Source organism: Eimeria necatrix, genomic scaffold (assembly GCF_000499385.1).
Source record: "Eimeria necatrix Houghton genomic scaffold, Enh_scaff641, whole genome shotgun sequence".
NCBI lineage: Eukaryota > Apicomplexa > Conoidasida > Eucoccidiorida > Eimeriidae > Eimeria > Eimeria necatrix.
Genome location: NW_013654486.1, coordinates 1 through 21,971, shown reverse-complemented (window position 1 = coordinate 21,971; position 21,971 = coordinate 1). Strand labels below are relative to the sequence as shown.

General features: G+C 54.8%; 5 protein-coding genes across 5 annotated transcripts; all 5 read right to left on the bottom strand.

Moving 5' to 3' along the window:
* Positions 1–341: 341 nt before the first annotated feature.
* Positions 342–2,089, bottom strand: ENH_00068230 (hypothetical protein; the record flags this gene model as incomplete). The annotated part of the gene is made up of 6 exons (XM_013582425.1): positions 342–542; positions 713–795; positions 1,182–1,217; positions 1,342–1,438; positions 1,696–1,775; positions 1,870–2,089. 6 exons carry the CDS (start codon positions 2,087–2,089, stop codon positions 342–344), a joined length of 717 nt encoding a protein of 238 aa, XP_013437879.1.
* Positions 2,090–3,400: 1,311 nt separating this feature from the next.
* On the bottom strand, positions 3,401–9,155 carry ENH_00068220 (hypothetical protein, conserved; the record flags this gene model as incomplete). Its single annotated transcript, XM_013582424.1, has 2 exons — positions 3,401–3,779; positions 4,123–9,155. The coding sequence occupies 2 exons, from the start codon at positions 9,153–9,155 to the stop codon at positions 3,401–3,403; spliced, it is 5,412 nt and encodes a 1,803-aa protein (XP_013437878.1).
* Positions 9,156–17,236: 8,081 nt separating this feature from the next.
* ENH_00068210 (Similar to Transposon MAGGYgagandpolgenehomologues, related) lies at positions 17,237–17,841 on the bottom strand (the record flags this gene model as incomplete). The annotated part of the gene is made up of 2 exons (XM_013582423.1): positions 17,237–17,273; positions 17,507–17,841. The coding sequence occupies 2 exons, from the start codon at positions 17,839–17,841 to the stop codon at positions 17,237–17,239; spliced, it is 372 nt and encodes a 123-aa protein (XP_013437877.1).
* A 440-nt stretch (positions 17,842–18,281) lies between these two features.
* Positions 18,282–18,935, bottom strand: ENH_00068200 (OSJNBa0061C08.12 protein, related; the record flags this gene model as incomplete). Its single annotated transcript, XM_013582422.1, has 1 exon — positions 18,282–18,935. One exon carries the CDS (start codon positions 18,933–18,935, stop codon positions 18,282–18,284), a length of 654 nt encoding a protein of 217 aa, XP_013437876.1.
* A 1,295-nt stretch (positions 18,936–20,230) lies between these two features.
* Positions 20,231–20,905, bottom strand: ENH_00068190 (hypothetical protein; the record flags this gene model as incomplete). The annotated part of the gene is made up of 1 exon (XM_013582421.1): positions 20,231–20,905. One exon carries the CDS (start codon positions 20,903–20,905, stop codon positions 20,231–20,233), a length of 675 nt encoding a protein of 224 aa, XP_013437875.1.
* Between the last annotated feature and the right edge of the window lie 1,066 nt (positions 20,906–21,971).

Below are 21,971 nucleotides of genomic sequence, written 5' to 3'. Positions count from 1 at the left end.
CAGCAGCAGCAGCAGCAGCAGCAGCAGCAGCAGCAGCAGCAGCAGCAGCAGCAGCAGCAGCAGCAGCAGCAGCAGCAGCAGCAGGAGGAACTCACCGCCGTGTCTTCAATGTGTTCGCTCTTAGCGTCAAAGGCCGCCGCTGTTCGTTTGCTTCAAAGAACGCCAGAGCCTCCGTGGGGCTAAACAGCTGCAGCAGCAGCAGCAGCAGCAGCAACAGCAGCAGCACTATCAACAGCCCCTTTCTCAGGCCCTCCCCAGCTCTTGTGCCACTAAACCCTCAACCCTAAACTCTAAACCCTAAACCCTAAACCCTAAACCCTAAACCCTAACCCCCAAATCCCTCAAGGGGTGCCTCCTAGAAAGAGGGGAACCCCCCTGGGGCCCCCGGGGGCCCCCTGGGGGCCCCCTGGGGGCCCCCTGGGGCCCCCCCTGGGGGCCCCCTGGGGGCCCCCTGGGGGCCCCCTGGGGCGCCCCCTGGGGGCCCCCTGGGGGCCCCCTGGGGGCGCCCCGGGGGCCCCCCGTGGTGCAGTTTGGGTTCGAACCTGGAGAAAGTACTCCGCAAGGTCTGGAGAGTATTGGTAGTAATGGACTACATCATCTCGCAGCAGCTGCAGCAGCTCCTGGCGGCTTTTGGGGCCCCTGTGGGGCCCCACAGCCCCCCCCTCGCTGCCCGGGGGGCCCCCCGGGGGGCCCCCCGACATAAAAGGCCCACGGTATTCTCCATGCGGGCCTTAACTGCTTCCAAGTCCACCAGCGGCAGCTGCCGCACTTCAGCTCCAGACACGTAGGCCTCAGCTGCAGCAGCAGCAGCAGCAGCAGCAGCAGCAGCAGCAGAAACAGCAGCAGCAGAGGTGTGCGTGAGAAACACTTGCAGCAAGCTGCAGCGCGTGCAAATGCAGAAGCAACAGCAGCTTGATGCAGCAGCGACGCAGCAGCTCCAGATAGCAGCAGCAGCAGCAAGCTGCTGCTGCCAGCTGCTGCTGCAGCAGCTGCTGCTGCTGCTGCAGCTGCTGCTGCTGCTGGTCAACCGGTAATTTGCTGCTGAACAGCTGACTGCAGCAAACGCCCGCTGTCTATTTGGCAGCGCAGATGCGGCCGGCTACACGCCCCAGAACCTAAACCCTAAACCCTAAGCCCTAAACCCTAAACCCTAAACCCTAAACCCTAAACCCTAGGCTCACCTTGTTCTTCTTCTGAATCTGAAGAGTCCCCTCCGCCTGCACGGGACAGCTCGGAGCAAGTCGAGGGTTTAGGGTTTGCGCTTTGCTGCAGCTGCGCCTGCTGGTGGCCCCGCGATTTAGGGTTTAGGGTTTAGGGTTTAGGGTTTAGGGTTTGGCGTACCCGGGGGCCCCGGGGGGCCCTCCTCGCTCTCGTCTTCAGAAGACTCCACAGAACCCTCAGGCTCTTCTTCCGCGCTGCTCTCTGCCTCCGAAAAAATCTGAATTAAAATAAAATTAAATAAATTAAATTTAATTTAATTTAATTAATTTAATTAAATTTAATTAAAATAAAATTAATTAATTAATAGAGACAAGGGCTCTGAGAGAATATGGAAAAGCAGAAGCCGCAAGCAGCAGCAGCAGCAGCAGCAGTAGAAGCAACAGCAGCAGCAGCAGCAGCAGCAACAGCAGCAGCAGCACCAACAGCAACCCTAAAACCCTAAACCCTAAACCCTAAACCCTAAACCCTCGCCACCTGCAGCTTTTCTTCGCCTTCTTCTCCTTCTTCTTCACTTTCCCATGCGTCGCTCGCTGTGGAGGCCCCCGACTCCTCCTCTGCACACAAACCCCAAACCCTAAACCCTAAACCCTAAACCCTAAACCCTAAGCCCTAAACACTTTCTCGTTCCATACGCCTGCATTATATCACCTTCTTCGTGTCTCCTTTTGGCCTCGGCTGCTGCAGCAGCAGCAGCAGAAACGCCGGGGGCCCCTGAACCCTTTTTTGGGGGGCCCCCGCCCTTTTTGGGGGCCCCTGTACCCTTTTTGGGGGGCCCCCCTGCCCCTTCCCCGGGGCCCCTGGGGGCCCCCAAGCCCTGGGGGCCCCCCTCCTTTTTGCTTCCCTTCTTAGCCTTGGCCAGCGCCTTCATCTCTGCTGCAGTTTAAAACTAAATGCTGCAACTTGCTGCTGCTGCTGCTGCTGTTGCGGCGGCTGCTGCTGCGGCAGCCGCCGTTGGTCCTGCTGCTGCTGCTGCTGCTGCTGCTGCTGCTGCTGCTGGAAGCCTCGGGCTTCTAAAGAGGCTCTCGCGAGGCAGGGCTTAGGGTTTAGGGTTTAGGGTTTAGTTTCGAGATAAAACAGATGCAAGCATGAAGGACCGCAAAGCCAAGAAAGAAGCAGCAGCAGCAGCAGCAGCAGCACAGCAGCAGCAGCAGCGGGGCCCCCAAGAAGCCCCCGTTCTAGTCTTCTGGGGCCCCCCAGCGGCTTCTGTTTTCTGCCACTTTCGAATTTAAATATATTTTAAATATTTTAATATTTTTAATTTAAAATAAAGAAGAAATGAAATAAAATAAAGAGAAACAAAGGGGCCCCCGGGCCCCACAGCTGTGGGGCATATGCCACCGACACACGGCGGGGGCCTCGGCTAGGGTTTAGGGTTTTGTGGCTCTTGAGGGTTTTCCAGCTTTTTGAATTCATTTCAATTAATTTATAGCGCATTTTGAATTTAAAATGCATTTTAAATTAATTATTTACTATTTAATTCAACTAAACCTTTGAAAGGATGCAGATCCCGCGGCGCGAGCCCCTATCTATGCCGTGACACCCAGCTCCAGACCCTAAACCCTAAACCCTAAACCCTAAACCCTTAACTGGACATGAGTTGGGTATCGGGGCACGGCTATCCCGGCTCCCGCTGCTTGTAAAGGGCTGCTTACGAAAGACTGGCGATGGTTTAGGGTTTGGCCTTGGCTTCGTACCGGACTAGGATTTAGGGTTTGCTAGGGTTTAGGGTTTGGAAAGGGCTAAGGGATTGGCCTGGACTTGGTCTTCGCCAGGGCCTTGGGGTTGGCTAGGGTTTGGAGCTTGGCGAGGGTTCGGCTAGGGTTTAGGGTTTGGCAAAGTCCAGAGCTCGGCTAGGGTTTAGGGTTTCACGGAGGTTCAGAGTTTGGCTAGGGTTTAGGAATTAGGGTTTAGGGTTTTGCCGTGAGCTTTGCCCGCTTTGCTTCTATTGATTTCATCTGCCTCCTTCCTGGCCCAAGCACTGGCCACGCCTAAACCCTAAACTCTAAACTCTAAACCCTAAACCCTAAAACCCTAAACCCTAAAGGCGGCCCCTTGTAAACCCTAGGGTTTAGACGCTCCTGGTTAGCAGGCCTTCGGCTGGCTGCCGCTGCAGGTGCTTCGGCTTAGGAAAAGCGGCTCTAGGGTTTAGGGTTTAGGGTTTAGGGTTTAGGGTTTAGGCCTAACGCCCGACCCCCTCTATCCGCGCAATTGCAGCAGCATCGGGTTCGCTAGCGAGGGTCCTGAGCTGCGGTGTACGTACACCCCGTTTGGGCTTGGGGCCCTTTTGCTGCCGCCGCTTTGCTGCTGCTGCTGCTGCTGCTGCTGCTGCTGCTGCTGCCTTCCTGTGTCTCCCTCGAGCAGCCTTGGCAGATGCAGGGGCCTCGCCAGCCTCCCCTTCCTGAGCTTCTTGCTCGCTGTGCTGCTCCCTTTGCTGCTGCTGCTGCTGCTGCTGCTGCTGCTGCTGCTGCTGCTGCAGCATGCGGTCAGTGACCTCCGGCTCTGCCACTTTGCAAATTTCAGCCTTTAGGCCCAACGACAGCAGCCGCAGCAGCCAACACCTGCAGACGCAGCGTCCCCACATAAGCCTAAAACAAACTGCAGCAGCAGCAGCAGCAGCAGCAGCAAGAGGAGCATCTGCAGCAGCAGCAGCAGCAAGAGCAGCATCTGCAGCAGCAGCAGCAACTGCAGGTAGACAGCAGCACAGCAACTGCACCTGGAGCAACAGCCACGACTGCCACAAGAGCAACAGCAGCAGCAGCAGCAGCAGCAGCAGCAGCAGCAGCACGTTGAAACCAGCGCGAGACGGGCGAAGCAGCAAATAAAGAAGCAAAGAAGCAAAAGACACAAAAGGAAGCAGCAGCAGCAAAATGAAACAGAGGGGCCCCAAGAAGCTGCGCGCACTTCTGTTTGTCTGAAAGAGAGTCTCGGGGGCCCTTCACCTCAACCAGCATCACCTCCCAGTCTGCGCAGCAGTCTTGCTCTTTCTGCTGCTGCTGCTGCTGCTGCTGCTGTTGCTGCTGCTGCTGTTGCTGCTGCTGCTGCTGTTGCTGCTGCTGCTGCTGGGTTTCTTGTGCCTCTCCTGCCCGGAGCTGATTGTGGGGTTTCTCCTGCTCCTCCGGCTTCTCTTGCTTCGACGGCGCTTCGCGCTGCTGCTGCTGCTGCTCCTGCTGCTGCTGCTCCTGCTCCTGCTGCTGCTGTTGCTGCTGCTGCTGCTGCTGTTGCTGCTGCTGCTGCTGCTGGCGAGGTCTCCAGAGAATGAGGTCCGGAAGCCCAGGGGCCCAACTTCTGTAGTCTTCGCCCAAAAGCGAAAAGATTGCTGCGAGGGCGGGGCCCCCAATAGCTGCAGCAATTCGGGCGTAGAACTCGGCGCAGTCTGCTGCTTTGCCTTGCTGCTGCTGCTGCTGCTGCTGCTGCTGCGGCTGCTGCTGCGGCTGCTGCTGCTGCTGCGAGGGCAGCACCGCGATGTCCACGTTGTCAAGGCCCTCGAAATCTACCTCCGTCTCCTCTTCTCCCTCCGCATCAAACTGGCTGCTGCCCAGTCTATCCTCCCGCTGCTGCTGCTGCTGCTGCTGCTGCTGCTGCTGCTGGTCTGCCATTGCGTACTGCCCCTCTTCACGCGCCTCCCAAACCCAACAGACCCCACGGATTTGCTGTCCGTACACTGCAGCAACAGCGCGCTTGACGAGCGCATGCACTTCGGCGCGGCTGCTGCGCTGCAGCTGCTGCAGCAGCTGCTGCAGCAGCTGCTGCTGCTCCGGCAGCAGCAGCTGCTGGACCGCTGGGTCTGCTGCTGGCAGGAACACAACAGCGAGGCCGCCATTGTTTGTTGCTGCTGCACCTGCTGCTGCTGCCTCTCCCTGCTGCAGCAGCGGCAGCTGCTGCAGCTGCTGCAGTCCGTTCTCACTCGGGAGCGCAAGCTGCGCAGCGGCGCTGCCGGCCCGCTGCTGCTGCGGCTGCTGCTGCAGCAACTGCTGCTGCTGCTGCAGCAGCTGCTGCTGCTGCTGCTGCGCTGCAGTGAGTATTAGAAACAGAGAACGCAGCGCAGCACCTTCGTCGTGGGCCCCACGCCAGCTGCCGCAAATGAAATAGTGCTGCAGCGCGAGCTGCTCCACCCGCAGCAGCTGGCCATCCCAGCCCACAAAAATGCTGCTTCTTCCTGCTGCTGCTGCTGCTGCTAGCGGCCGCGCAGTCACCACTGACACCGGCAGCAGCTGCTGCAGCTGCTGCTGCTCCTTGTACTCCTCCAGCACCGCCGCGTGCACGTCGCGGGGCAGCAGCGCCAGAAACTCGTGCTGCTGCTCCTGCTGCTGCTCCTGCTGCTCCTTATCCTCGGTCCCCGCACGTGGCTCGCTGCTGCTGCTGCTGCTGCCGGTATTTGCTGCTGCTGCTGCTGCTGCTGCTTCTGCAGCTTTTCGCCGCTTACTTGGGGGAGCGCGGAGACGCCCGCGAAGATTTCTTCGCCTTCCCCTGCGCGCTACTGGGCGCTCTGTGCTGCTGCTGTCGCTGCTGCTGCTGCTGCTGCTGCTGCTGCTGTTGCTGTTGCTGCTGCTGCTGCTGGCGTCGCGGCGCCGCCTGGCGCCGGAAGATGTGTGTCCGCCTGCGTCTGACTCGCTGCTGTCGGTGGCAATGCAAACCTGCTGCTGCTGCTGCTGCTGCTGCTGCTCCCGCGCTTGCTGCTGCAGCTGCTGCCAGTTTGCTGCCAGGCCCTTGCGGTGTACAGACACCGCAGCCTTGATCAGCCGACGAGCCAACTCGTGCTTTTCTGCTTTTCGCAAAAGTGCTTCTTCTCTTAAGCAGCGAACTCCCTGGACAACAGCTAGCTGCTGCTGCTGCAGGTGCTGCAGCAGCAGCACCGTCAGCCGGTTGTACCACTTGCCCACGCGGCTTTGGTACACCCCGATCCGCTGCTGCTGCTGCTGCTGCTGCTGCTGCTGCTGCTGCTTTGGGTGCAGCAGGCCAGCCTCTTTGTCGTCTTGTGGCTTTGGGCTTGCTGCTGCTGCGAGGGAGAAAGTGTACAGCTCGTGCAGCCGCAGCAGCAGCAGCAGCCGCTCAACAGCAGCAGCATACTGCCGCTGCTGCTCCAGCAGCTGGACAGACTGCCACACCACTGCAGCCAAAACATAAGGGGAGCGAAACCGCAGCAGGTAAACCTCTGCTGCAGCAGCTGCTGCTGCTGCGGGACTGTTTGCTGCTGCTGCTACTGCTGCGGCTGCTGCTGCTTGTGGGGTCTCTCTGCAGCTTTTGGGCGCCCCACAATCTTCGTCTTTCACGCAGCTGCTGCAGCTTGCTGCTGTTTCCCGGTGCTGCTGCTGCTGCTGCTGCTGCTGCTGTAGTGCTGCTTCCCTCTCTTTTATGTGGAGCCTCAGGAGGGCTTCCGCAACAGCAGCTAGATGCAGCGCCTCTTTCTCTGCTGCTGCTGCTGTTGCTGCTGCTGCTGCTGCTGAGGGTTTAGCTGCTTCACTTGCTGCGTAGGACATTCGCAGCTCCGCCAGAAGAGCAGCAGCAAAATCGACAACCTGCTCTCGAGTTGCTGCTGCTGCTGCTGTTGCGTCGAGGGTCTGCTGGTGCGCGCAGCAGCAGCAGCAGCAGCGCCAAACCGGCAGCAACCGAGACTGCTCGCTTTCATTCATAGCTGCTGCTGCTGCAGCAACAACAGCGCCAGCAGCAGCAGCTGTTGCTGCTGCTGCTGGTGCTGCTGGTGCTGCTGCTGCAGCAGGGAAACAGTGGGGCACACCTGCAGCAGTTGGAGCATCTGTGCTTTCTGCAACGCCTGCTGCTGCTGATGGCCTTCTGCTGTCAATGCTGCTGCTGCTGTTGCTGCTGCTGTCGTTGCTGCTGCTGCCGTTGCTGCTGCTGCTGCTTGCCACGCAGGCCGCGTGGGTGCCTGCGTCGCCGTCGGTGCCAGTGCTGCTGCTGCTGCTGCTGCTGCTGCTACCGTTTGGTGTTTCCTGGGTGTCTGCTGCTGCTGCTGCCCCTGGAAGCAGCGCCTTCACCTCATAAAACACCTGCGGCTGCCCCTGCTGCTGCTGCTGCTGCTGCTGCTGCTGCAGGGGCCGCGGCAGCTTCCTCAGCTCGAGGTCTACAAGATGGGAGACTCTGTAGACTGCGGGCAGCATGGCAGCACAGGCCAGTGCCAGCAGCTCCTCCTCGTGCTGCTGCTGCTGCTGCTGCAGCTCCTGCTGCTGCTGCTGCTGCCGCTGCTGCTGCTGCTGCTTCTGCTGCAGCTGCTGCTGCAAGCAGCGCAGCACAATGTTGCCGGCAGCAGCAACAACGTAGCCCGGTGCTGTTGCTGCTGTGGGCCCCAGAGCTGCTGCATGCGGCGCATGCACTGCAACAAACAGCAGCCGCAGCGACCGCAGCAGCAGCTGCTGCTGCTGCAGCTTCCCCAAGCAGCAGCAGACCCTCACAAGGCCCTCCCGGACGCTGCGAATAGCAGCAGCAACAGCAGCAGGAACAGCAGCACGAGGCTTCGCGGGGCCCTTCGAAACGGCAGCCCCAAAGAACTCCTCCAGCTTCCTGCTGCTGCTGCTGCTGCTGCTGCTGCTGGGCTTGTGGCCAGCAGCTAGCTGCTGCAGATAAGAGACAGTCTCTCCCCGGGTCTTCAACTTCCCCGGGGGGCCCCACACTTCCTTGAGGGCCCCCAGGGCCCCCAGGGCCCCTTCTGCTGCTGCTTTGACTTCAGCAGCAGAAAGGCACTGCAGCGCGGGGGCCCAGCTGCATGCGCAAACGCCGTCTACTGCTGCTGCGCAGCGGCCGCACGTTGCTGCTGCTGCTGCTGCTGCTGCTGCTGCTGCTGGCAGCGTCTGGGGAGTCCACAGCAGCAGCAGCCCGCGGCCAACGAGCTCTCGCAGCGCAGCAGCAGCATGAGGCACTTCTCGAGCCACTCGAAGCAGCGGGGGCAGCCTAATCCAGGGGCTGCTGCTGCTGCTGCTGCTGCTGCTGCTGCTGCTGCTGGGGCTGACACGCCGCGCTGCAGCAGGGGGGCGGTCTGGAGCAAAACTGAGACGCAGCAGGTGCAGCAGCATGCGGGCCAGCAGCAGCTGGGCCCCCTCGCTGAGGGGGCTTTGGTTTGCTGCTTCGTCAGCAGCAGCAGGCATGTCTGCTGCTGCTGCTGTTGCTGCTGCTGCTGCTGCTATGTTTGCGTCTGCAGTTGCTGCTGCATCTGTGCCTGCAGCTGCTGCTGCTGTTGCTGCTGTGTGTGTGTCTGCTGTTACTGCTGTGCCTGCTGCTGCTGCTTCTGCTTCTGCCGCCGCCTCTCCTTTAGCTGCAGCAGCAGCTGCTGGCGCTGCTGCTGCTGCTGCTGCTGCTGCTGCAGGCCAAGGGGCCCCCAAAAGGGCCGCCAAAGTGCGCATGCACTGCAGCTCTTCAGGCAGCAGCAAATGCTGCAGATGAGAAGCAGCAGCAGCAACACACTGCCGCAGCGGCAGCAGCAGCCGCAGCGTGGCTGGGGCCCTGCTGCCGAGGCCAGCTAGGGGAAGCCCTGCAGCAGCGCATGCAGCAGCAACAGGATCTGCTGCTGCTGCTGCTGCTGGCAGGGGCCCGGCAGCACCGCCTGCTGCTGCTGCTGCTGCTGCAGCGCGCTGCTGCTCCCACGGCAGAGTCCGCTTCCGGGCTGGCAGCAAATGGGGCTGGGGGGCCCCCTGGCCAGGGCCCCCCCCCCCCTTGGGGCCCTCTGTGAGGTCAATGACTTCTGAGGGGGGCCCCCCTTTGGGGCCCCCATTGGGGGCCCCCAGGGGGCCCCCCTGGGGGACCCCCTGGGGGCCCCCATGGGGGCCCCCAGGGGCCCCCGGGGCCCCCAATGGGGCCCTGCTGGGGACCCCGTTGTGGGGGCTGAAGAAGTCCTTGAGAGAGCTCTGGGTCCCCTTGCTGCTGCTTCTTTTGCTGCAGCCGTTATGGCTGCTGCTGCTGCTGCTGCTGCTGCTGCTGCAAGACATTCCCTCCAGCCTTCGGCGCAGCAAAACGCTAAGAGGCGAAGTTAGGGTTTGGCCCCCCCATGGCCAGCTTGAGGGTTTAGCGATTAGGGTTTAGGGTTTACTAAGGGAGGGTTTGGGCTGCTGGGCCCCGCTGCGGGAAGTGGGCCCCCAGTAACACCCCCGGGCGGGCCGAGGGTTTAGGGTTTAGGGTTTAGGGTTTAGCGTTGCAGCGACAAAATGGCTTCTGAAAACCAAGAATGGCTTTGGTTGAGCTTTTGGGGAGTCAGTAGATTAGCGTTTAGGGTTTAGGGTCTAGGGTTTAGGGTTTAGGGTTTAGGGCCTTTGTGGGGCTGATCTTGACCCGAGGCCCTCTGGGAAAGGGGCCTCCCCTCTTCTAGGATTTAGGGTTTAGGGTTTAGGGTTTACAGTTTGTCATTTTGCAATTTGGCGTTTGCTTTTAATTTTTATTTGGTCGACGAAGCTTCTTTGTTTCCCCTCGCAGCCTCCTCCCCCAGGGATCTCCTAGGGTTTAGGGTTTAGGGTTTAGGGTTTAGGGTTTGGGATCGAAGATGTACCTGCGCTTTTACCTGAACGAAAAAGGCCAGAGGGTTTACACCCTAGCGGTAAGCTCTTGCGTTTGGCTGCCCCCTCCTCCCAGGGCCCAGGGTTTAGGGTTTAGGGTTTAGGGTTTAGGGTTTAGGGTTTAGGGTTTGGGCGTTTTGCAGAGCCACTCCCCCTCGGGCCAGCCCACCCTATCAGCTCACCCCCCCCGCTTTTCTCCAGATGATAAATTTTCGGCGCAAAGAGTTGCTTTAAAGAAGAGGTTTGGACTTTTGCCCACTCAGGGGCCCCCCCTCCAGTATTAGGGGCCCCCCTGCAGTCTTGGGGGCCCCCCTGGAGTCTTGGGGGCCCCCCTTGCAGCCTTGGGGGCCTCCCTTGCAGTCCTGGGGGCCTCCCTTGCATTCTTGGGGGCCCCCCTATCAGTGCTGGGGGCCCCTTTGGGGTAGCAGGGGCCCCCCTTGGGGTACCAGGGGCCCCCCTCTGAGCACTAGGGGCCCCCTTGCAGTAATGGGGGCCCCCCGTGCAGTGGTAGGGGCCCCCAGTGGTTTGTGCTGGGGGCCCCTCCGCACCGCTTAGGGCCCTTGAGGCGTCACGGGAGCTCACTCGCTGCGAAAGGGGCCCCCGCGGACCTCTCAGGGGCCCCCCTGCTGCACTTGGGGCCCCAGGAGGGCCCCAGGGGACGCCCTAGGGGGGCCCCAGGGGAGGCCCCAGGGGGTCCCCGTGGGGGCCTCAGGAGGGTGCCCAAGGGGGGCCCCAGGGGGCCCCACTGCTCCCTAGGGGCCCCCACTGCGTGGCAAGAAGGGGTTTTGCAGGTAAAGGTGCCCTTGGGTGTCACTGGGGGGTTAGGGACTTTCTGCAGAACTTGGGGGCCCCCTTGCTTCGCTGGGGGCCCCTCAACAGCCCAAGGACCCATTTGTGGGTGTAGGGGCTCCCAAGTCTTCCCTGGGGGCCCCCCTTGAGTGTTGGGCGCCCCTTTTGGACTCTCTAGGGTTTTGGGGGGCCCTCTGGTGGCCTCAAAGGGTGTTTTTGGGTGCCCCTAAGGCCCCCCCTCAGGGCCCCCCTAAGGTGCCTCCTAAGGGGCCCCTAGAGACCCCTTAAGGTGCCCAAAGGGGGCCCCTCGAGGGGCCCCCTTTCAGGCCCCGTGGGAACCCTTTGGGGCCCCCTGAGGGGCCCTGTGGGCTTCTTGAGGGGGCCCCTGAGGGGCCCCTGGAGGGGCCCCTTTTCCACTGTTGGTCGTTTGGGGCTGTGGACTTACTGGGTATTTTTTGCTGGCATTTGGCTTTGTTTGTAGACCTTTTAGAAGCAGAAGAAACGAAAATTTCAAAATTAAAAAATGAGACTGAGACAGAAGTTGTTTCAAGCAGTTAGCGGTGCAGTTAACATCTAGCGTCTTCGTCAGTGAACAGAAACCCAACAGTGTCTGCCACAAACTATTTAAGCAACAATGGAACTTATAGGAGAGTTGTTTTGGATTTATTACTAGTAAGGACATCTCCACAACCACTCTAATGCCAAATGCACTTCAGCAGTTCCTAAAAGCTATCCAGTTCTCCACTTCGTGCTAAGGACTCTGCTGCTGATAGCGGAAGTCACCAGCTTTTATGATTTCAATTTGTGTGTTGAATTTGAAAGCCTGTCTTTTAGTGACTGCAGGTTTTTAGAGATTGCAGTTTTTTGGGTGTTTGCGTGTCGCGAAGTACATGGCTCAGTGACTTGGAGATTTCCATGTGGACTAATTTAAGGGCGTTTTCTCCGAGTTTTGTCATGCTCTTTACCTGGTGAAGTTTTCAACAGAATTATATGGGTGACAAAAGCAAGCATTGATGGTTGGGGGACTTTCCGGTTGTCAGTGATGCTTCTGGGAATGTGGAGCGGGAGGCACAGTTCTCGAAAGTATCTGCAGGCTTGATAAAGCCAGCAAAGAGCTTTAAGCCGCTAGAGAGGTGTCACGTGCGTCGCTGATTCAAATAAAATCGTCTTGGAATCTGGAGCTTGTGCGGCATTCAGTGTGCAAATAAAGTTCCCACTCATGTGGCGCTTCTGTCAGTTACGAAAGTGTTTCGCAGAAGCAGTATAACGCTCTCGTGTGAATTCTCAACAAACCCCTCGCCTAGTCCAGGAGTCTGCGTGCAGGGAAAATATAAAAGACCGCAGCAAGCTCATTCATGATTTAGCAATCCGGGTTTTTCCGCTGTTGCGTGCATTGCATTTGCTCTCATACAGATGCATGTTTCATACTCGGGCTAGGACATGCCAGTTCGTAGATTATGATGGAGTCGCATTTGTCATGGGAGACTATTAGCCCTGTCGTTCCGTGTAGTATGCTGCCCTTCGCACCTTCAGTCCTAAGAACTGACAGAGAGAAGCGGCATAACTCTGGATTTTGCGGATCACTGCATCACGGGATGTGTGCAAAAGTACAGTATCAGGTCAGGTTAAAGGCTATGTCCCTGCCGGCACGAAAAGACTCCCTTAGTTGCCCCCATAAGGCCAAAGTGCCGTCTCGTTTATATAGATTGATTCCATCAGGCCGTGCGTTCCGCGTTTCAAACAGTTCTGGGAGCATTTAACGAAATGGCGCACTGGCGATGGTGCCCAGTGGCTTGTCCACCTTGGAAGGAGGTACTCTGAATGAGCTGTGTTTAGTGAACTGTCCATCACTGTTGTGAAACGCAAAGAGTGTATATCTTTTTCCACGACGAAACTCTCTAGATTGTGCGCTCTTGGCTGCAAAAGGGTTTCTTGGGTGCAGCATATCTCACAACAAAACTACCTCTGTCACTGTTTTGTTCCCCACAAACTTGGCAGAGGAGGGCAACATGAATTCAACTGCTACTGAGGTACTTATTCTTGGTCTGAGCCACCAGAAGTTTTGGATCTTTTTCCTTCCTGATTTATATAGAGCGTGTGTTGAGGCTTCCGATTCGGCTTTAGGCTGACAGGCTAGAGCTACGCTTTTTCCTTAACGCCTAATCTAAAAGAAGGGCTTGAATAATTTTGAAGAAGGACTTGAAAAGTGTGTGTCATCAACATAACCACTGTAGATCGTGCGTTCCCTGTCGCGGTGCAGATATTCCGGCAACTGTTGCATTCATGGCAGTTTCTTTGTCCCAACGCCACCACAAAAGCCTGTTAAGCCTCATGCTGGTATGTACGATAGAGTTGTTTTGCTGTGCCTTTACCTAAGACTGTACGTTTCAAATCTCATCTAAAGACTTCGGGGCTTGAGATTGATTATTTTTGCACAAATTCTGCTGCCGTGGATAATCGGAGCGCAAGATTATATATTTGTTGGCGAGGCGCCCATTTCTGTTTAAGTGGAGAGAAATAAAAACACAGTTTTAACGTCATCACCTTAGGCGGTGCGTTTCCTGGAAAGCTGCAAATATTCAGAAAGGGAATTCGGGCTTTTTAAAGGTAGATCAAATGCAGGGCTACAGCTCTCTAAAAGGACTTGCTAATCTGCTGTTGGATGAAACGTTATAACTGATATAGGGAAGCAAAGAAGCAGTCCTACCTCTATGTCACTACGACATGTTGGGCTTCGCAGTAACAGAAAATGTACTTGAGCGGATGGTAGACTAATATGGAGGGGTTGCAGAGCTAGCATTATTGGAAAGCAGTGTTTTGGGATTAACGTTTTTATTTGGCTTTAAGAGGCGCGAAACCAAGACTGCATTATGACCAACTCAGCTCGTGTGTTTCCATTAGCAGCAAAAAATTCGGGATGGCAAAGCAATGGAGACAAGGGTTAAAGAAAGTCTACTAGAGGCCCCCTGAAAATTAGAAGAAAGATTCGAAGGACACGCAGGTGTTCATTCCAGCTGGACAAGCAGGTACGCCCTCATGAGCGGTACAAACGCCTGTGTTCCGGCTAGACTGATTCACAGCGTGGGTGTTTTATGTTTTGGGATGGCAAAGCAGTTGAGACGATGGTCAATGGCAGTCTATTCCAGGCCTTCTATGAATTGGGGGAAATCTTCGAAAGACACGCGGGTGTTCCTGCCAACAGGACCAACATGTATAGCCTCATGAACGATACAAACGCTTTTCCTGACTTTACTGATTCAGATCGTGCGGTTTCTATGTTTTGGGATGGGAAAGCAGTCGGGACGATGGTCAACGGCAGTCTATTCCAGGCTCTCTAAAAATTAGTTGAGGTCTTCGAAAGACACGCAGGTGTTCCTGCCAACAGGACTCATGAACGGTACAAACGTTTTTTTTCGGCTTGACTGATTCAGTTCGTATGCATAATACTGGGGTGCAGAAGTGTTGAAAACCTAGCATGGTCGCTACGGAGACCTGGAAAAGCTTGCGTGCTGCTGCCCCGATGTTGACATGGATGCCGGAACGCGTGATGCTGCTTGCGTTGGCAGTGTTATCGTTAATTGACTCTAAAGGAGCAATGAACCAGGTTTCCTCCAAAACCACCTCAGATCGTGAGTTGCGAGCTGCAGTGCGTTAAACCGCTAATAGAATCATGAGCATAGTCTTCAAACACTGCGATTATTCTGTAATCATGCGTATCTCGAAACGACAGCCACCCACTTGAAGGTGTAGAGTCCAACGCTGCTTTAAACAGAAGGCGAAACAAGAGATTTGTCTAAGTGTTGCCGTTCAAGGATGTGCATTCGAGTTGCAATGAAAGTATTTGGAGCGCGACTGCGCTGCAGAAAACTTTCTGGTCTTTGGTTGCGATATTTTAGCAGACTGCGTCGAGGGGCAAGCTAATAAATCTATCGCGCGCTTCTTCTGCCGAATTTCGTAGAGCCTTCTTTTTTGGCGGACAGCTTTTAGGTCTCTTAGTGGAAAAATGCCAGTTAACTTGCGCTAAGTAAGCGCTCCAGCGTGCCAGTCAGTGCAACAAAGGTATCGTGCCCCTTATTTAACAATGTCCCAAAGTGTATATGATTGTTTGCAACAGGCACAGGAAAGCTTCAGATACATCCAATAGCCGCATGCATAGGCAAGTCAGAACAAACTCTCGCCCCTGGACACCACAAATTTATTTTCAGTGATCGAAAGTGTGCTTACTGTTGTGCAAGAGTGGACTTCTATTAATTTTTAAGTAAATCCGGAATGAGGTCTTTTCGTGTAGGTCAGTCCAACACTTGAATCGCGTGCTGTCTATATCATGCTCAACTGATACAGAAAGGAACTCCGGCCACCTGCCCCGTCACATACCGTTATGAATGCTTAACGGGTACTCAATGGCGAAAACGTTGCTGCACTACAAAGAGCACTCAGTTTGGCTGACCCACGCTATGGCAACCAGACGACTGAGGCTGTTCTGAGCCGAACTCTCAGTTAGCACATTTGTAATTTGCCCAGTGTTCTATATAGGCTGTGCTATAGTGGCGAGCTAAAAGTGTGAAGCCATGCAAGCACCGTCAAATCACAGATTAACGAAATTCACGTGACCAGCAAAGAAACGGCATCTAATGTCCATGCAGACTCGTTTATGTGTATTGGTTTGTACGTAATCATGCTTGTTGGTGCCTTTGTAGAAGTATTTCGAAAACTGCGATTTCCTTCATGTTGAACGAGAATTCTTGAGGCACTCCTAACAATGCGGCCTGACTGCAACAAAACGAATACAATATATCTTTGTATCCTCCTGCTCTTTGAACTTTTCCAGAGTGCAAATAAGTGCAATTAGGTCTGTTTAGCTGCACTGTGAACAGAGTTGTCCACACTCTCATAGTTCCCACTGCCTTACGCTTTTTTGCGAAAGATAAATCAATTTGCGGGGAGATTGGCATTAAGCCCTGGCCTTACAGCGCGATTGTTTAGATAGTGATGTTTGGCTCAGTATAGTCCAGTGATACACCCACAGCAGAACTATGCCTCGTTCGAAGCCTATCCGTCATTAACGTGTTGGACGCTTTACAGTTTATCTGTTTGTGGCCCGATTATCTTTTCTCTCATTTGCCAACTAGTGACAGGTCCAATTGTGTTTCAAGCAACACAATGAATTCATGCTCTCACTTTCACGGGTATGCGTGAATCTTCCAGGTCCAGCAGCCCGATCACAGAAAGCATCACACAGCGTTTAGCAGTCATAGCTGCAAACGACTATTCAAAGTAATGCTGCTGGCTCGCTGCCATCCGTGCTTTTCAAATATGTACGCTTTCTTGAGCTGGTGTTGCCCCAACAGGAAAAAGGAGAACTCCTGATTGCAACAGGACTAGCTGAAGTCAACGTGAATGCAGCATCAAGGCCTCGAGGAAGCGTCAAATGTTCGCGCCATTTACAAAAGGCTTCCAAAGGCCATGTTTGCGCTTATCGTCGCAAAATCAAATAGTCGTTTATGCTGTTTACCTTTTTAATATGCTTCATGTTGTTTTTTGTCGGCAGACGCTCGAGGTGCGAAAGCCACTCGTACGGTTATCCTCGCGCTCAGCGTTGATAAATTCTTAGCTACTGTCGCGTGCCAGTGGATATTCCTTGTGCTCGCCATGAGCTACTGTATCATGCGATTTCTTCCTCCGAGTCATCATTGCGTTCTGATCGTGTTTTTGTCTTGCAACGTGATAAATGTTTCGCTCAGCTCGTGAGTAGAGAAAACTAATTGTGCTAAGCAGCTCTACAAAGATTATTCGTCCTTTACCAAATATGGTTGTGAAGCGCTAGCGGATTATATTAACAACATGACGGACCATAGTGCTGGGGTTTGCAATAAAATGGGCAATGGTTTTCCTGTGGCGTTTCATGTCTGCAGTGTGGGTTGCGTTGTCACACAGCTCGAAATATGGCGCATCCTTGTGATTAAGGTAAAATTTGGCAAATGTAAGAAATACTTGTGCTGCTCAACTCGCATTTGCGCCTAGCACTGTCAATTACTTTACAGGGGTTCGTGGCTTTATTAAGTTGTACACGTGGCAAAACCCTTATCGAGTCTTAGATGCTCTTTTCCTTGACCCTGTCACATAATATCTAAGCATGCCGTTGAGCAATACGTTCTGCTCTTTTAGATTTGTTAAGCAAAACGAAATTGTTTTTTGGTTTTGCCTTGTTACTGCATCTAGATAGTGCAGCTTGCAGCATGCATGTAGTGCACAGGCACTACAATGGGGCTTGCTAGTGACCGATAGATGATAGCTAGCTAGCGACCTACAAGGGGTCGCAACACTGGAGGAGGACAGGACCTTCCTACTAGGATAAAAGTAAGGCAAATTGTCTAAGAGTTAATGTGCATACGTGAAATGTGTGGAAAATGTATGGAGACTGGGGCTGGGGATAGCGCCGGCACCAGTGCAGGTGTAGTGCAACATGAAAAACGTTGTGGCATTCATACATAGGAGGCAAAGCAAGACAGTAAGCGACGATGCCTATTCGTTTAATGATTTCAAAGAGTCCTCGGTAACGGGGCTCGAACTTAGGGCAGCTGTTGAAAGGCGGTAGGTGCTTGCTGCTGAGCGAAACCTTGTCCCCCACTGCATACTTCACAGCTCGGTACTTTGTGTCTGCGTAATATTTCTGCTGCCCCTTTGCCTTCAGGATGCGGCTCTGCGCTCTGTCGTAGAGCTGCCGGAAAAGCTTAGTCATCGGAGGAGTGGGCGTAGGGGCTAACGCGCCTACGGTATCAAAATTCGCAGCAGTCAACAGGTTCTCGCCAATCATGACCTCGAAGGGAGAGAGCTCAGTGGATGAATGAGTTGCTGTATTGTAGGAAAGCTCCAAGGCCGGAAGCAAACGCTCCCACTCGCGTTCGTCAGATTTGATATAGGTACGAAGCATCTGCTCCAGTGTGCGGTTAACCCGTTCAGTTTAGCCGTCGCTTTAGGGATGGTAGGATGAGGACATGCACCGTTTGATGTTAAAGCGGTGACAGAGCTGGTTCCAAAGATCCGACTGGAAACGGGGGTCGCGGTCCGATATGAGCACCTCTGGAAAACCGTGATAGCGGATAAGGCGGTTTGCGAGAAGCTCCACGGTGTGTGCTGCTGTGAATGACTTCTTTGCAGGAACGAAATGAGCCACCTTGGTAAGGGCGTCGACCATGACAAGAATCGAGTCGTGCCCTGTCGTTGTAAGGGGAAGATCTGTGATAAAGTCGAGACTCACGTGCGCCCATCGACGAGAAGGGATGAGCAACTGTTGAAGAAGGCCTGCAGGCTTCTTGACGCTCGACAGTGGGTACATGACTCAACATATGCAGTAGTGTAGGCGCGCATTCCTGGCCAGTAGTAGTGCTTGCTGAGAGCCGCAAAGGTCTTCTTCTGGCCTTGATGGCCGGCTGTGACATGGTCGTGATGTGAATGCAGAACTTGAGTAAGGAACTCAGGGAACTGTGAGACGCAGATGCGCCACAGTCAATGAACGCGGATGTGCAGGTAAGGCTCTACGTAACGAAAGATGAATTGGCAATTACAAAACTCGATTTGCAGAGCTTCTCCTGGTTGGTTCGCTGCGGCTCTGTAGGGAACGCGAAAAACAGGACACTTCGAGTAGGCTTGCGGCCACTGGCGCATATCAGGAGGGTCAGCTGGTGGCTTCGTTGTGAGTGTAGGTTGTTCCGCCTTTGGGGTGGGTGCCGGCGGCGCAGGTGAAGCTGCGGACGGCAGGCTGCGTCGTCTAGGTCGTCACAAACGAATTCCGGCGAGCTCCCTGTAGTTGGGAGGCCGACCACGAGAGCGGGGAGCCGCGCTCGCTTGTCCTATTGCGAGCATCAGTGGTACCGGTGGTGTGTCGTGCGAGCAGGTGTTAGGAAGGCCGGGATGGCGAGACAGGGCGTCGTCAACTTGATTGCGCGCGCCTTGAACATACGTGATGTGCAAATCTGGGAACTTCGCAAGAAAGTCTAGCCACCGCGCGGTGCGTCCGCGCAGAGGCTTCGATGCTTGGAGTCGCTGGAGATGGGTGAGAGCTTGATGATCAGTGTAAGCCGTTACCTTGGAGACACGGAGCAAGAGCGACCACTTGTCCAGCGCCATGACCAACGCCAAGAGTTCCTGATCGTAGATCGAGTATCTCTGTTGCGTGGGGTTCATGACTTGGCTGAGGAAGCCGATGGGTTTGCCGTCTTGTTCGAGAACTGCTCCGATCGCATAACCAGAGGCATCTGTGTATAACTCGAAAGGTTTCGTCGTGTAAGGGACCTGTAATGTAGTGAAGTCTATTAAGCGCTGTTTGAGCTGCCGCACCGCTTGCTTGTGAAGTTCTGTCCATTCGAAACTGACGTCTTTACGCGTAAGATCAACCAGCGGCCGGGGAACGTCTGCATAGTCCGGTCCCATAAACATGCGACAGTAATTTATGGTACCGAGTTACTGGCGCACTTGCGTTTCCTTCTCCAGCACCTCTGGCCAATGCCGGATGGCTTCGATTTTGTCGTCTGCGGGTTTGATCCTCGTAGCAGATACAGTATAACCCAAATAGGTAATTGTTTGCCGTGCAAACTTACATTTGCGGAATTTTGGGTAGAACTGGTGTCGAAGAAAAATGCTTAGGACTTGTCACAGAAGAGAGATGTGCCCAGAGAGATCAGAACTATAGATAAGTACATCATCCAGGTATGCAATAACGCCCTGACCCAATAAAGGTTGTAAATAGGAATTAATATTGGCCTGGAACGTAGCGGGAGCACCTTTAAGGCCGAAGGGCATCATCCAGGTCCAAGGTGGAAAAATACTTGGCGCCTCCGAGCAGCTACAGAATGGTTTGAATGGGTGGTAGTGGAAAATCAGGGGCTATCGTAAGGGCATTTAGAGCCTGGTAATTGAGAACCATCCGCATCTTCCGCTCCCCGGAGCCATCATCACGTTTGTCCAACATGGTCGTAGGAGAGCAAATAGGCGAATAGGCCGGTCCGATCCAACCATTATCCGATAATTCAGCTATCTCCTGTTTGTGGAAAGTGAGCTGATCTGGAGTCATACGGTAGATTGCAGATCTCGCTGGGAGTTTTCCAGGCGCCAGGAGAATATGATGATCATGAGGGCGCTTCGGAGGTAAGCCTTTAGGCAAGGTATCGGGAAAAACCGCCCGATACTCGTGCAACACCTGGGCAACCTCACATGGAATATCCTGCGCCTCAGTCGTTTATCCATTCGTCGAATAGAGTGTGCTCGAGTTTTGCCATAGGCCAGGGAGACTCCTCGTCACTCTCCGCTGTCACCGAGGCTGTTGAGGCCAAAGGACTACAGCAGCCGGAGGACGTGGGTTGACTCCCTATCAGTGCGCAACAAAGCGCGCCTTGCCATTCATCCGAGAGCCTTAAGGGCACTGCCGAACAAGCCTCGGGCAAAGCCAGTATGAGATGCAAACCATGCAACGGAGTCCTGAGATCGTTAGTATCGTCCGCCGCCTGACGAACGAGCGAATTTATCCGCGCCTTTGCCTTAGTCTTCGGGTGGGACTTATACCTCCTTGGAGGCGGGCGTAGGAATACAGCTGCCTCCTCGGCTGACATACCCGCCACTTGTTTGGCCAAGATCTCGTATGCTTGCTCTGCTGGAGTCCGTGGGTCGACTACGGTGGGACTATCACTTTACAGTGTCGATTCACCAGTCCGAACGACTGGTAACTCGCATCACTGGCCATTCACATAGGTTCGGAGTTTGTCAGACTGGAAGTACCAGGCCACCTTGTGTTCCGTCAGCCTATCCAAACCCAAGACTAAGTCGTAGGGAACGGGTCCCACTAAAAAGTCCCCGGAAAAACGTGTATGTCCGCACCACAACGTCAATCCCGTCACTACCCGATCAATGCGTAATTGCGCACCTGTAGCAATGGTGAACCTATGTTCCTTTGCTAGTCTCCGCACTTTCAGCTGCAGTCGTTCGACCAACTTAGGACTAATGAAACTTCTCGAAGCCCCAGTGTCCAAGAGGGCGTCACAAAGACTCCCTACGAGCTCAACGCGAAGTACCGCCGTCGCACCCGCACAGCACAACGCTCCCCCTTGATCGTAAGACTCTTTCATGCAAGTCTCCCTCCACCAGTGTGGCACAATCTCTGTCGCGTCTGACCTATTTCCGTCTTCTGTCGCCTGTGCAGACTTCTTGCTGCTATTCATCGTCGCGCCCGGAGTCTCTTCACTCAGGGTCGACTCTGATCCAGACTTCTGTCGCGTTTCCGGAAGCGGCTGAGTCCCTTCCACGCGCTCATCGCTCTTATAGGTTCCTCCCGCAGTGCGGAGGAGTTGGTTTCCCATCTCATGGGAGACTGGAATGGCATTAGGGCCTGTCGCTACCGCACACATCATCCCTTTGCCATGGCTACGCGGCCTAGAACGCTCGTCTCCTACCACGCCTAGGCCCGCACGTTTGATCGTTCCGTCTTCTCAGTGCTAGGACGGGTGGGCGCTTGGTGTCAGCATATTTTGCATCGGTTCGCGTGGGCGTCTTGAAGGTGCTGCGTCAACTGGAAAAGCTCTGGACAGGAGAAGGCGGATTCTGCAGGGAGTACGTTTTAGTGGGAGCCGGATACACGGAAGCAGCTCAGTTGTTGGAAAAAGATTTGTGTATCAAGCGTACAGAAGGCATTCACTTTGGCACGGTATTGCAGGTTGTGATGAGGTTTGTTTCTTATGGGAATTGCGTTTGTGGAGGATCTTTGTGGTCAGCGAGAACAGTGCAAGAACGATGGGTACGATTCTCCTTCGTAGAGACTCATTAAATGCAAGTTACGGACTGGCGCAGGAAAGGCTCGACAAGGCTCCGGGTCGGCACCAATGCACGCTCACTGCATTCAAGGCGTAGCCCTTATTCAAACTGGAGACGGTTATTCATTATGGTGAGCTGATGCATATCGATGACGGCTTTGACTCAGCGGGTGTTCTGGACAGAGTGGCACGAAACTAAGAAAGATTTCGTCAGACAGTGAGCTGATGCATATCGATGAAGGCTTTGACTCAGCGGGTGTTCTGGACAGAGTGGCACGAAACTACGAAAGATTCCGTGAGACAACGCCGTGAAGACATCGCAAGCGCTCAGCGTTGACAGCGAGGCATGTTCGAGATTGCTAGTTATGAGCGCGGCGCTTTTCTCGGCGAAGCGCTGCCTCATCGTAATGGTGCTACGACACGCTGAAAATGTCAGCGCGGCGCTTTTTCTGCAGCCTGTGAGAACGTGAACTGCCAAGCCTCAGTCCCGGGCTCTTGAGAGTCATCGCGCGTCCTTACGGCTATGGAGTGGGCGTAAAAGCTTTCCACACTTACTCCTCCTTTCGTCTGATATTTCCTCTGGTATCCAATTTGACATTATGCGTCGTTGTATGCAGCGTCAGTCAAAGCTGCGTCTGGAACGAAAACAGGCCTTCAAATGCATGTG